The sequence below is a fragment of the Zootoca vivipara genome, chromosome Z1 (assembly GCF_965207765.1).
Source record: "Zootoca vivipara chromosome Z1, rZooViv2.hap1.1, whole genome shotgun sequence".
Lineage (NCBI taxonomy): Eukaryota > Metazoa > Chordata > Lepidosauria > Squamata > Lacertidae > Zootoca > Zootoca vivipara.
In genome coordinates this window covers 40094833-40106936 of record NC_142583.1, presented here as the reverse complement: position 1 = coordinate 40106936, position 12104 = coordinate 40094833, and the positions used below count along the sequence as shown (strand labels likewise).

Below are 12104 nucleotides of genomic sequence, written 5' to 3'. Positions count from 1 at the left end.
GGAAAACAGGCATGTAGTGGGAGCATCACACTAGGACTGGGGAGACAGGAGTTCAAATTCCCACTCAGCCAGTGAAGGTCATTGGATGACCTTGGGCCTGTCACTGACCTGACATGCATGTCACGCTAGGCCAAACCATGGCTTAGCACAGTGATGGGAAACCTTTTGAGCTTGGTGTGTCAAAATTCACCAAAAAACCGAGCATAACTCGGGTGGTGTCTTCTGGAGTCCAAGCATTCCTGCTATGCCATTGTTCAGCTTAGAGTGACAGATGAACCAGGCCACTGTCTTTCAGGTTAACCTACCTCACATGGTTGCTGTAAGGAGAAAATGGACAGGGTACAACAGTGCTCTGAGCTGTTTGCAAAGAGAGTGGAATATAAATCAATGGCACGATCTATTCATTATATGATGAATAGATAGATGATTTTGAAAGCAGAGTGAAAGTGAACAGGTTATTTGTCTTTCAAGTCCTGGCTGAACAGAATGATGCACCGGGGGGGGGGGGGCGACGACAAAATCTTGAGGTATTTTCTGGTCAATATTGCACTTTTGTTGCATAAAAGCCATTGTGGAAGTACAAAGGGCCTGATTCTCTGTGGGAATCAGCTCTGTGCCAGTGCAGTGATTCCCATCAAATCAAGCAGCATTGATTGATTGATTGAAGCGACAGTGTGGTGTTGATAACACCAAGGTCACGGGTTCGATTCCCATACGGACCACCTTCATATTCCTGCATTGTGGGGAGCTACACTAGATGACCCTTGGGGTCACGTCCAACTCTACAATTCTGTGATTCTGAGCAAGCCAAACTGCCCTAAAATGATGCAACCCACCAGAGAATGAAACTGGCTAGCCTAGTTTTCACCTTGCAAGACCAAGAGCCTGTCTGTGTGAAATATTGCTATGGTGCAATTTGCTTATACTCCATAACAGTGATTGATATGCACAATTGACTCTGTAACAAATTGATTCTTGCTACAAAGGAAAGCTGCTCTTCTCTACATTTGTTCTGCTTTCTGCCCATTCCCAAACATTTTCTGCTGCCTCTACAGGGGATGCCTGGCATACTGCTATGAGGTTCTTTTGCTTTACATGTGTATTAATTTGTACAGCTCTTCCTACTTATTTTTTTAAAAAACAACAACACGGTACCTACAATTCCTTAGTAAAATAAACTCACAACAGTCCATTAAATAAAAAAAAACCCAGACACATTGAAATCAATACTATTTCCCTAAGTTACTTGACTAGCACAACTCCCATTGGTTTTAATGGGTCTACTGCTAAACATGACTAAGTCTGGATCCAGCCTAGTAAAAACAGTTCCAACTACTAAAAAAAACTGCACCTCTCTTCCAAAGCTAGTCTTACTGTTGAGGTAAGATCACCATACATTTAAAACACATACATTTAGGCTTCCCACCCAAAAATCTTGGAAACAGTACTATTTTTATTATTATTCTGCTAAACTGGAAATTCTGGGGAAACAATTTCTTTTGACATGTGGCCTTTGCCAACCTTGTGCCCTCCAGTTGTTCTGGCCTACAACTCCCACCAGCCCCAGCGAAGTGAGGCCATGCTAGCTGGGCCAATGGGAGCTAATAGTCCATAACCCCTGGAGGGGTCAGGGTGGTGAAGGCTGGCACAGAACATTAAGGAATGCCAGGCAAGTTTGCTGCATTTAAAAAGCAGAAAAGGCAGGACTGGCCTTGCTATGAGACAGAGGGGGGCATGTGGGAGATGCTGGTCAGCACAGAGTGGCAGTCAGGTGTTGGGAGGGCAGAGCTATGAATGATGGGCAACGTGTGTGTGTGTGTGTGTGTGTGTGTGTGTGTGTGTGTGTTTGTTTGCCATCTTGTTCTATGCCTCATGCTGCAAAATGTCTTGGGCAAGCCCTGAGAAAAGCAAAGCAGTCTTCTTTATAAGAAAGCAACACCAAGGACAAATGGTATGCGAATCTTTCGTATCATTTCCACAGGAGTGATTTCAGACAGCAAGTGGCATCATTTCAGCCTTCCGAAATATTGTGGTACGGGGAAGGTCCACTTGATTCAGTGGAGGCACTACCTTGTTTCTGTTACTTCCTGTATCCTTAGTAATCGACCTAAATGGTAAGAGGAGTCTTCACTAGCTATAAAGAAATGCTGCATGGGTGGAAGTACAGCTCTGGGAACAACTGGTGGATGCAACAGAGCCTTTGAAGTGCTGCTGTGATGGGTGTGCACCTATAATGATACGTTGTCACGAGGTGGTAAGTTAACCCTCCCTTAGCAAGATGGCTACCGTGAAGAAGAAGCTTTTAGAATGAATTCATTTTAGAAATGGATTTTGAATGCATTTTACACTGAACAGCTGCTGAGTAGCTTTCATTGTGTGTGCATTCCAGGCAGCCTCAGGCCTGTAAATAACCCATTGCTACAGTCAGGCCCTGAATAATTTCTTCTTTCCCTTGTAACAGAAAATGGCTTGTTTCGAATGCAATTCTTCCTCAATCTTAAGACGTTCAGAGCAGCATATGCTTCTCTAGGCAAGGAGCCAGTGACTGTTAAACCTGCTGCAGTGGAAGTCTCTAGCAAAAAAATGAAATAAAGAAATGAATGCCTAGAGGGGTCATGGACTGCACTGAAAAGATGGGTATGAAAAAAGTAATGGACATAATCCTAACAGCACTGCGCATGTGACGGTGTGTGTGTGTGTTTTGAAAATATGTGCTTATGCATAATAGTATAAACTGTAATCATTAATCAGAAGTATAATCTATCACCACACACACACACTGAGAGAGAGAGAGAGAGAGAGAGAGAGAGAGAGAGAGAGAGAGAAGGAAGGAAGGAAGGAAGGAAGGAAGGAAGGAAGGAAGGAAGGAAGGAAGGAAAGCAGATGTGCTCATGATTTATAATATTCAGGATAAAGGTCCTAAGAGAACTCTCTAAAACGGGGGTAATGAATCTGCAGTCCATCAGCCATGTGACCCAGTTCCGTACAGACAATTCCTAGACATAAAACAGGGGGGGGGCAAGGGGAAGCATCACTAGGATGGAACCAGACTTATAGAGCAATCAAACCATGATTAATCAGAAGTCAATTTCTATTGAATGAAACAGGGTTGGGATTGCAGCCTTCATCACATTTAGAACAGACTTGTTGGAATTGACAAGAGTGCTGCTCATAATCTCCAGTTAAGCCACTGAACACTCCAGCCATTGGATGTGTGCCATCAACAATTGCAGTTTTTAGTCATACTGCATGCCATCAGTAGCTGTGCCAAATCTGGCTTCTCCCTGTAAATATTTGTATATTCGGAATATTTATTGAGATTTTTTATGTGACCAAAAGCTCTCGCATAACTTATTTCAGTACAGCTATGGGAATAAACAGAACCAAGTTAATAGAAAGCCTTTGCTCTAAGTGCATTTAGCTAGACTTTTAATCTATCTTTGCCATCCTAAAGTTCCATGAGCATTATTGAAGAAGAAGAAGAAGAAGAAGAAGAAGAAGAAGAAGAAGAAGAAGAAGAAGAAGAAGAAGAAGAGTAGTGGATTTGATACCCCGCTTTATCACTACCCGAAGGAGTCTCAAAGCGGCTAACATTCTCCTTTCCCTTCCTCCCCCACAACAAACACTCTGTGAGGTGAGTTGGGCTGAGAGACTTCAGAGAAGTGTGACTGGCCCAAGGCCACCCAGCAGCTGCATGTGGAGGAGCAGAGACGCAAACCCAGTTCCCCAGATTACGGGTCTACCACTCTTAACCACTACACTACACTGGCTCTCTGGAACAGAGCAGCAAGAAAGGTTTGCCGATTATTCTCTCTGCTAAAAAAAGAAGCCAATCAACTATTTTTCAGTTATTTGGGAAACTGCAAAGTACCACTGGGGCACCTAAAAGCACAGGTACTATTTATGCATCGTTTGTTTAAATCTATCAGGTTTCTAGGGACATGGGTGGCGCTGTGTTCTAAACCACAGAGCCTAGGGCTTGCCGATCAGAAGGTCAGCAGTTTGAATCCCCGCGACAGAGTGAGCTCCCAGCTCCTGCCAACCTAGCAGTTCAAAAGCATGTCAGAGTGCAAATAGATAAATACTGCAGGTACTGCCCCGGCAGGAAGGTAAACGGCATTTTCGTGCACTGCTCTGGTTCACCAGAAGCGGCTTAGTCATGCTGGCCACATGACCCGGAAGCTGTCTGCGGACAAACGCTGGCTCCCTCAGCTCATAGATATAGATGAGCGCCGCACCCCCAGAGTCGTCCGCGACTGGACCTAACGGTACCTTTACCTTTATCAGGTTTTTACATTGCTGTTAAATCATCCTGCTGTTGTTTTAAAAGATTTCTTTTCACAGTGAAGTTTTCAGTGCGGTTGATGAATATTATCATAAGTAGACTTTGGAAAATGAAAATACACTTCAAAGTATATTCCAGAGTACACTTTGGAAGAAGTCAACGGGACTTATGTCTTGAGTAAGCATGATCATGTTGGATTTTTAGAATTGCAACAACCGTTTGTTAGATTTTTATACAGTATAAAAAACATAAAAATACATAACATAACCTACCAAAAAAAAGATTCTTCTTGCTTTAAAATGGTTTACTTATTGTTATGTACATTATATTATTTGATGTATGTTTTGATATTGCCCCCTGCTTTGGGATTTATTTAGATAGATAGATATTTCACATAAAAATAAATACAGCATCTTTATATCTGGCTAGAAGCAGGGGATTTGCACATTGGGCTGATCCTCACTAAGGAGATATTGCTTATCTGTCACATTTTACATGAATAATACTTTAAAAAGAAATAATTTATACCGATAAAAGCCCATATCTTTCTGCTACCAAACAGAAGACTGGAGGTGGAAGCAATTTTGCAACTCTAATAGACAAAGTGTGGTTTGTGACTATCCTACTTCTGCACATCATATTCCTCCGGGGGTTAGACTCTTGCAATGGGCAAACTTTCTCCACCTCATCTATCTTGGTGCTCAATCTCAGTCCAGTAACTGCCTATTGTCCTGTTGCTTGAGGTGTGGCTAGGCAGGCCTTGAGTTGCTGCACCTTCTCTTCCAGCAAGACAACCACCTTGCATTTGCTGCAAGTGCACTGTTGCTTGCAGGGCCGGCTCTAGGGGAAGGCTGGGTGGCAGGGGGCGCCATGCCGCCAGGGGGTTGCCGCGCTGCGCCTGCCCACCAGCCACGGCAAGAAACAGGGTGGGGCGGGGGCGCCAGAGTGATCTCCGCACCACGGCGCCTGACATGCTTAAGACGGCCCTGGTTGCTTGTTCTCTGGCAGAATGACAAACATGGCACAGGCGTTACAGGTCACTGCAACAGCTCCCTCGCCCTCCATGTCTCTGGTCCTATACACACCAAGAGACAGAAATCTGGGCTCCCCTGCTAAAAGCTCTTGCAAACGCCCGTTTGTGAGGTCTGTTTGCGAGCTCTGGTCGTGAGCTCCAAGGATCTGCACTGGGCTAAGTTTGACTGCTGCTGGTTGCTAACTCTGTCATGTGCTATTAATCATGTGAACAGCTGAGACAGCAGGGGGTCAAAAACTCCAAAGCAGGATTTCATTAGCATGATGCCCTTGAAAAAGCCAACTCACAACAGTCTCACACCTATACTGTTTCTGTGAAGGCCTTGAGTCTTATGAAGAACTTGATCCACAAAACACATAAACTGGAGTATTCAGATTTGCATCTAGGAAACTAAACAGTTTTGCTTGAGTCATTAAATGGCCTCCATTTAACTAATCCACGTAGGCTGGGTAAGCTCCCTGAGAAATATGCACTGGCATCTACATTCCTAGGGTCTCGGTGTGACCAAATGATATTGAACCAATGACAACACTAGCAGAAATAGAAAGTGTATGAACTCCTGAGGTGACCTTTTAGAAGAGCAACGACCTATGCTGAACTCTGAGTAACATAATAGGGGAATGGCACGTAAGAACTTAAAACGCTTGTTGGAAGTCACACAGTATTTCCAGTGTGCAACTTTGGAAGCCATTAACTTTAACTGAGGGATGGAGAACCGGATCTGGCCTACTGGTCAGATCTACTTATCTACACACTCTCCTGAAGGCCAAGTTTGACAGGTGGGTAGGCATATCCAATTGCTTCATTGCTGGCTTCACCACAGCAGGGCTGCATGCATGCAACGTAGAAGGGGATCGTGCCCCCCGTGACTTCAAAACGGAGCCTAAACAGAGCCTCCAGGTAGAAAGCCTCACTTGGCGCGACGCGCCCGCTGCGCCAGTGGGTTTTCTACCAGGAGGCCGGGCCGCTGGAGGGAAGGGTTTTGCACTGTCCACTCCATGTTGCCATCATCAAAATCTCAGGCCATGTTTTTAAAAACATTTAATCCAGATTTCCTCTTACATTGGAAAATATGTTAAAGCAAACTTTTTCCATCTGTTATAAATTTGCAGTCATCACTGGCATGGAAGCTTGATAGCGCATTTGTTCAGGTAGGCAGCTTGTCATACATGTGGCAATGTTTCTGTGGGTAGCCTCTCTTGCTACACCCACATTTCCATTTGCACAAACTAATTGTTTTGTTTCCCGCAGCTCAAAGGATATTTAAAAATAAAAATAAAAATGGAGGTTGCCCACCTGTCCCCACCGAAATGGTAAGCCTCCATTTTGCCCTGATAACTAGGGGCTGGTAAAAATTTGCTCTTCCTCCAAAGTTCCCAAACTTCCTGCGTGCAGCTCCGAACGAGAAGAGGTAGTGGAGAGCAGGAAAGCTTTGATTGAGAGGAGGGGGCAGAAAAGGGTAGCATGGAAATGCACTAACTGTTGTGAATGAGGCACAAAGGAATTATTTATGAAAAATCTAAGACCAAAAAATGAAGTGTGTGGACAGTCATGTGCCAAATGTGTAAAATCCCCAGATAGGCGAGATGGTGAAATGAGGATACATAGGACGCAACAGTGCATAAACATCTGTGTGATTTTTATTTTATTTTTTGCAGGGTTGTGCTGAGCCTAATTTATGCAATATTCACACAGAGCCCTCAGGCAGCCTTGCTTTTAAGTTTTCTCACCAGGGCTACTCCACCGGGGCTACCTCTACTTCCATAATCTCAAAGCACTGGATGATGGATAGAAGAAGAAGAAAAAAAACTCAGCCTGCAAACTCTAATTGGCTTAACCAGTAGATTAATCAACTAAAGATTTAAATGATAAAGGCTATTTTTTATCAAACATGGCAGATTTTCATTGGTGGGGTTACAAATTCTGGGAAAACTTGTTGCTTTCTATAGGTCATACTGATTCTGTTACGCTATTGAAAAGTAGAAGGTTTTCCCCTCCCTTATCCCTAGTAAATACTAGGTTTTGTTTATTAAATTGTTAATAAAAAAAACTTGGATTCCCTTTAATATCCCCGATCGACAGCGCTAACTGAAACAGTACTTTGGGTAGCTATGAAGATATTTTCCTCAGAGCTAATGGAGAGAGAAGACTTTCCCCCTTTTGTTGCAACATGCTCTCTTTCCTACAGCTCCCATTTTACAGTAAATTCTAGCTGTTTGCCCTGGTTAGTTCATATCTGTGAGTGAGCGAGTGAGTGAGTCACTCAGCTTCCTGTTTTTGAAGTCACATAACATGTGATTTTATTTTTTAAAGAAAAAATAGAAAGCAGAAAAATATGATTATAAAAAAACACCCAAAAAGTGTAGCAGTGTATTGCTAACTGACACTGTAATCCTAATCTCAGCTACCTAGGTATAAAACCCATTGTAATTAATATGAGTATAAAGCTCCTTTTGAACTTGTGAAGTGCATGTGGGAGGAAACCAATGAGAAAGTACTGTCCCTGCTAGAACTGCATTTTTAAAATTGTCAAACCTGGAAGCCGCTCAAATATGCTGTGGTAGCAAATATAAGATACTGCAGTGCCTGCTGAAACTGTGGTCTGACACAATCCAAACATGTTGTGTCCCCTTGTGGTTTAAGAAGAGTAAATGTATAGCAGGACTAGAAGATCATCTTTCTGCGGAACTGAACCCTAACAGAAAGGCAAATATAACCTGTGCTTACACTCTTGTGAGCCACAGACATTTTTGCTCTTGGGTTATATACAGCCATCCTGCAATTCAAGGACTGGAGAGCGGCAACTTGTTTGCCAGAAGAAGCCCACTCAGGACTCAAGCTTACCTTTAAAGTCTTCTGATAATAAATGAATTACACCAGACTGGCACATGAGATCTTTGATTGCACTGCGTAATCGCAAGTAAATATTTTTTAGCACAACACCACAAATCCAGTTCTGCTGAAATATTTTCATTGTGAAACAGGACTTACCCTATTGAAAATACTACAGAATAGTCACCGGCGATTTTATGAATCACATTTAGAACATTCACTCTAAGCAAATGAGTTGAGAACTTACTGCTTGTGTTGAGGTTATTTTCCCCAGTCTGTGGAAGAGGGTCTGCATCCTGGATGACTTGTAGTACTCCAACTGTCCGGACAGGAGGGTCCAGTGCTACAGAGCTTTCGTTCACAGTTATATCACTTGCTCCTGTAATCTGGTTAGTTGGCGGCCCTCCTATAGAAGCTTCAAAATCTGGAGGTATGTCATCTACACAATCTGCATTGGGCTGATGAAAACAAGAAAGAAGAGTCTAATGGGAATGGGGAAAGAGATTCTGAAAGGAAATATTTGTGTCTGGATTACAGGAAGAAATAGTTCATTTAGTTCTATAGTTCATTGTAGTTCCAAATATTACCTTGTCATGGATTTCACAACATGCATGTTGGCTTCTCTTTACAGGATAGTCTTTATTAGTTTGCAAATTCTTCTGAAAGCAAATGGCCATTTAGAGACTATCCATACCTAGATTGTTATGTTAGATATTTGTTGGTGGCACCAAAACGCCAACGTCTCTAGCAGCATAAACCTAACCATATCTACTCAGAAGCAAGTGCCAGTGAATTCAATGGAGCTTAATGCAAGGTAACTGGGGTTATGGCTGCAGCCTAAAACAGTAATCCTATCTTGGACATATCCTCACAGAAATGTTTATCCAAATTGGAGGCATGCGACATAATGTGCCTGCTTTTCAGAACTGATGTATGCTTGGTATATGAAGTTAATTTAGACATTTTCCTGGTAACCCTTCAGGTGTCTTAATGGATGATACCTACTAGATGCTTTGCTAATTTACTGCTGGGATCCCCATTGTGGTGTGTGTGGGGGGCATGCTACCCTCAAACACACTCTGTTCCTCACAATTTTCACTCAATTTTTCGCTTAAAAATGTGTGGGTATTCTTTGATTTTAGGGGTATTGTTGTTGTAGGGGTTGCCAGTTTTGGGGAAGGTTGCTTACTTTGTTGCCTTGTGTTTTGTTTTAGGGGTGTGTGTTTATCCGATTTGGGAGGTTTTGAGCTTCAGGTTTTTCCATACATTAAATATTATGGTTCATGCTGAAAATGTCACTTGGGGGTGTGGGGGTGTAGTTTATATTGTCTTATTAGTATTGGTGAGGAAATGGCTTTAGGGGACCCAAAATCTTCAGGATAGAAATAGAATGCTCACTAAGATGAAACTTGCTTATTCACTTTTTTAAAAAAGTGGAATTAGGATTAATGAAAATACCATGTTCAGTGTTCTACAACATTACATGCTTACCGGAATCCCTAGTGCTTTTAAGATGTTCATTTTACACATAGGGCAGGTGCGATGGTCTAGTAGCCATGGATCTACACAAGATTTGTGAAAGAGATGCCTACAAAGGGAGAAAAATGAAATTTAGTTAAAATCTATACAAGACCTGAATATTCAGTTTCTCAGAGTTGCAGTTGATACCATCTGCTCTGAAAAAGCTCAAAAGTGTCTTGCAGTGTAAGATATATCTGTGTGGAAAATACTTTCGCCAAGAAAAACCTGGTGAAAGAAGACCTGTACTGAAAAACACAAGTGTTTTGTAGTTAATAAATTGTAATGGATGGAACCTAGCTTGTAAATTCAAATGTAAAATTAGCAGAAAAAGCTCCCTAAATAAAAACTTCAGAAGATGAAATAAAATGGAAGCAATTTTCCATATTAAAAACCAGACCCTAAGAAATGATTATCAGCCGACAGCAGATTTATCATCCTTGGTACTATGAAAAGTAGCATAAATAAGAAAAAAAACTATTTATTGTGTTTCACCTCTGTATCCATGACTGGGTACTGCAAAACGCAAGATCTGAAACTGCAGAAAGAGAACTGACAGCATAAAATTTGATCTGTGAACATACCGTAGAACCTATCAACCTGTGTAGGATGAGAATTAGAGTAATGGGCATTCATTCCCTAATAGGCTTGCTTCTTTGCTGCAAAAAAGATGCATGCAGTTTGTCACATCCATTTATCTACTGGATTTGGTCCCCCCCCCCCGGATCATAAAAGGAACATATTACATTAGATTGGGTTCAAAGGTTCTATTCCCCTGACAAAGGAAGACTCCTTCCATCAGAGCAAAGCAACCTTTGGATCTAAATCATCTGTTCAAAATTGGATTTTTCATGTAGGCTTTCCAAAAATACTAGCAGCATGTGCACTGAGGTAGCTGAAAAGGGGGCATATATAATGTATGGCACCACTGCTATATATATGATATATCTAAGAAAAACTGCAGTTAAATTGCTTCTACTTTAAGGTGATCCAGCAAGTTAAAAAAAATCCAAATCAAATAAATTTCCGGCAACCAAATTTCAAACACCAATGCATTCAGTTTCTGTAGGCCCTTCCACCCCCCAGAAGCCACTCTAACTGTTTTAGCTTCAATAGGGTTTTTTTTGGGGGGGGGTGTTTAAAGCATATTGCACTGTTAGCAAATGACAAAGACATATTATTGGCCTGTGAAGAACACCACAAAAATCAATTACTTTATTAATTGTAAAATAAAAAAATTCCTTCAGTAGCACCTTAAAGACCAACTAAGTTTTTATTTTGGTATGAGCTTTCGTGTGCATGCACACTTCTTCAGATACAGTGAAATAGAAGTCCCCAGGCACTTATGTAGAGAAGGGGAGGGGTGGGGATGGGGATGGGGAGGGGAGGGGGGATCACTCAGAAGGGTGGTGGAAGTGGGTGATTGACTGACTGATAGCTGTTGATGACCGAAAACGACTGCAAATGGTTTTGCATGAAAAAGCAAGGGTTGAGATGGCTGAAGATCGCTTATCATGTATAATGAGATAAGAATCCGATATCTCTGTTCAAACCAGGTCCCTCCATGGTTTTTTATTTTTTTTATTTTTTTATTTTTTTTATTTTTTTTTACTTTGACCCAGACCAACACGGCTACCTACCTGTAACCATTTATTAATTGTATCTTTCTAATTGGAGGGTTATATCAACTCACCGGCAGGGTAAGATCCTGACGACGTCATTCGGTTTGTAACCTTCAATACACACTGCACAGTTATCAAAATCAGGTTCCGTTTCCTACAGAAACGTTGAGATTGACATTTTCAACGAAAAGCATGGCGGACTGAAATACATTGACATTTAATAATATCCCCAAGTCCTTCCAGATTCTGAAAGTTCAGTTTAGACCAACTGGTTACAGTGTCCATTTGCAAAGTAAAAAGGTAAAGGTACCCCTGACCCCAGCTGCGGACGACTCTGGGGTTGCAGCACTCATCTCGCTCTATAGGCCGAGGGAGCTGGCATTTGTCCACAGACAGTTTTTCCGGGTCATGTGGCCAGCATGACTAAGCCGCTTCTGGCGAACCAGACGGAAATGCCGTTTACCTTCCCACCGAAGCAGTACCTACCATATTTATCTACTTGCACTTGACGTGCTTTCAAACTGCTAGGTTGGCAGGAGCTAGGGCCGAGCAACAGCAGCTCACCACATCACTGGGATTCGAACCGCCGACCTTCTGATCGGCAAGCCCTAGGCTCTGTGGTTTAGACCACAGTGCCACCCGCGTCACCCCATTTGCAAAGGGATCCCTGTAATTTAGGAATGGAGAACCCTTTGGCACTCCGAACTCTCACCAACCCCAGCCAGCCATGGTTATTGGTCAGAAATGACAGGAGCTGGAGTCTAGCAATGTTGGGAGGTACCACTGCTGAAGCACATAACAGAGGCCTGTTTCA

At 42.4% G+C, this 12104-nt stretch overlaps 1 protein-coding gene across 1 annotated transcript in view; it reads right to left on the bottom strand.

The window, feature by feature from the left end:
* The window catches only part of RNF150 (ring finger protein 150), an 86135-nt gene that overhangs the window by 6565 nt on the left and 67466 nt on the right, over positions 1–12104 (bottom strand). The window contains exons 4-6 of the mRNA XM_035111684.3: positions 11362–11444; positions 9642–9738; positions 8398–8608 (exon numbers count right to left, since the gene is read on the bottom strand). Coding sequence (XP_034967575.2) covers positions 8398–8608; positions 9642–9738; positions 11362–11444 — 391 coding nt within the window. The remainder of the gene's footprint in view (positions 1–8397; positions 8609–9641; positions 9739–11361; positions 11445–12104) is intronic.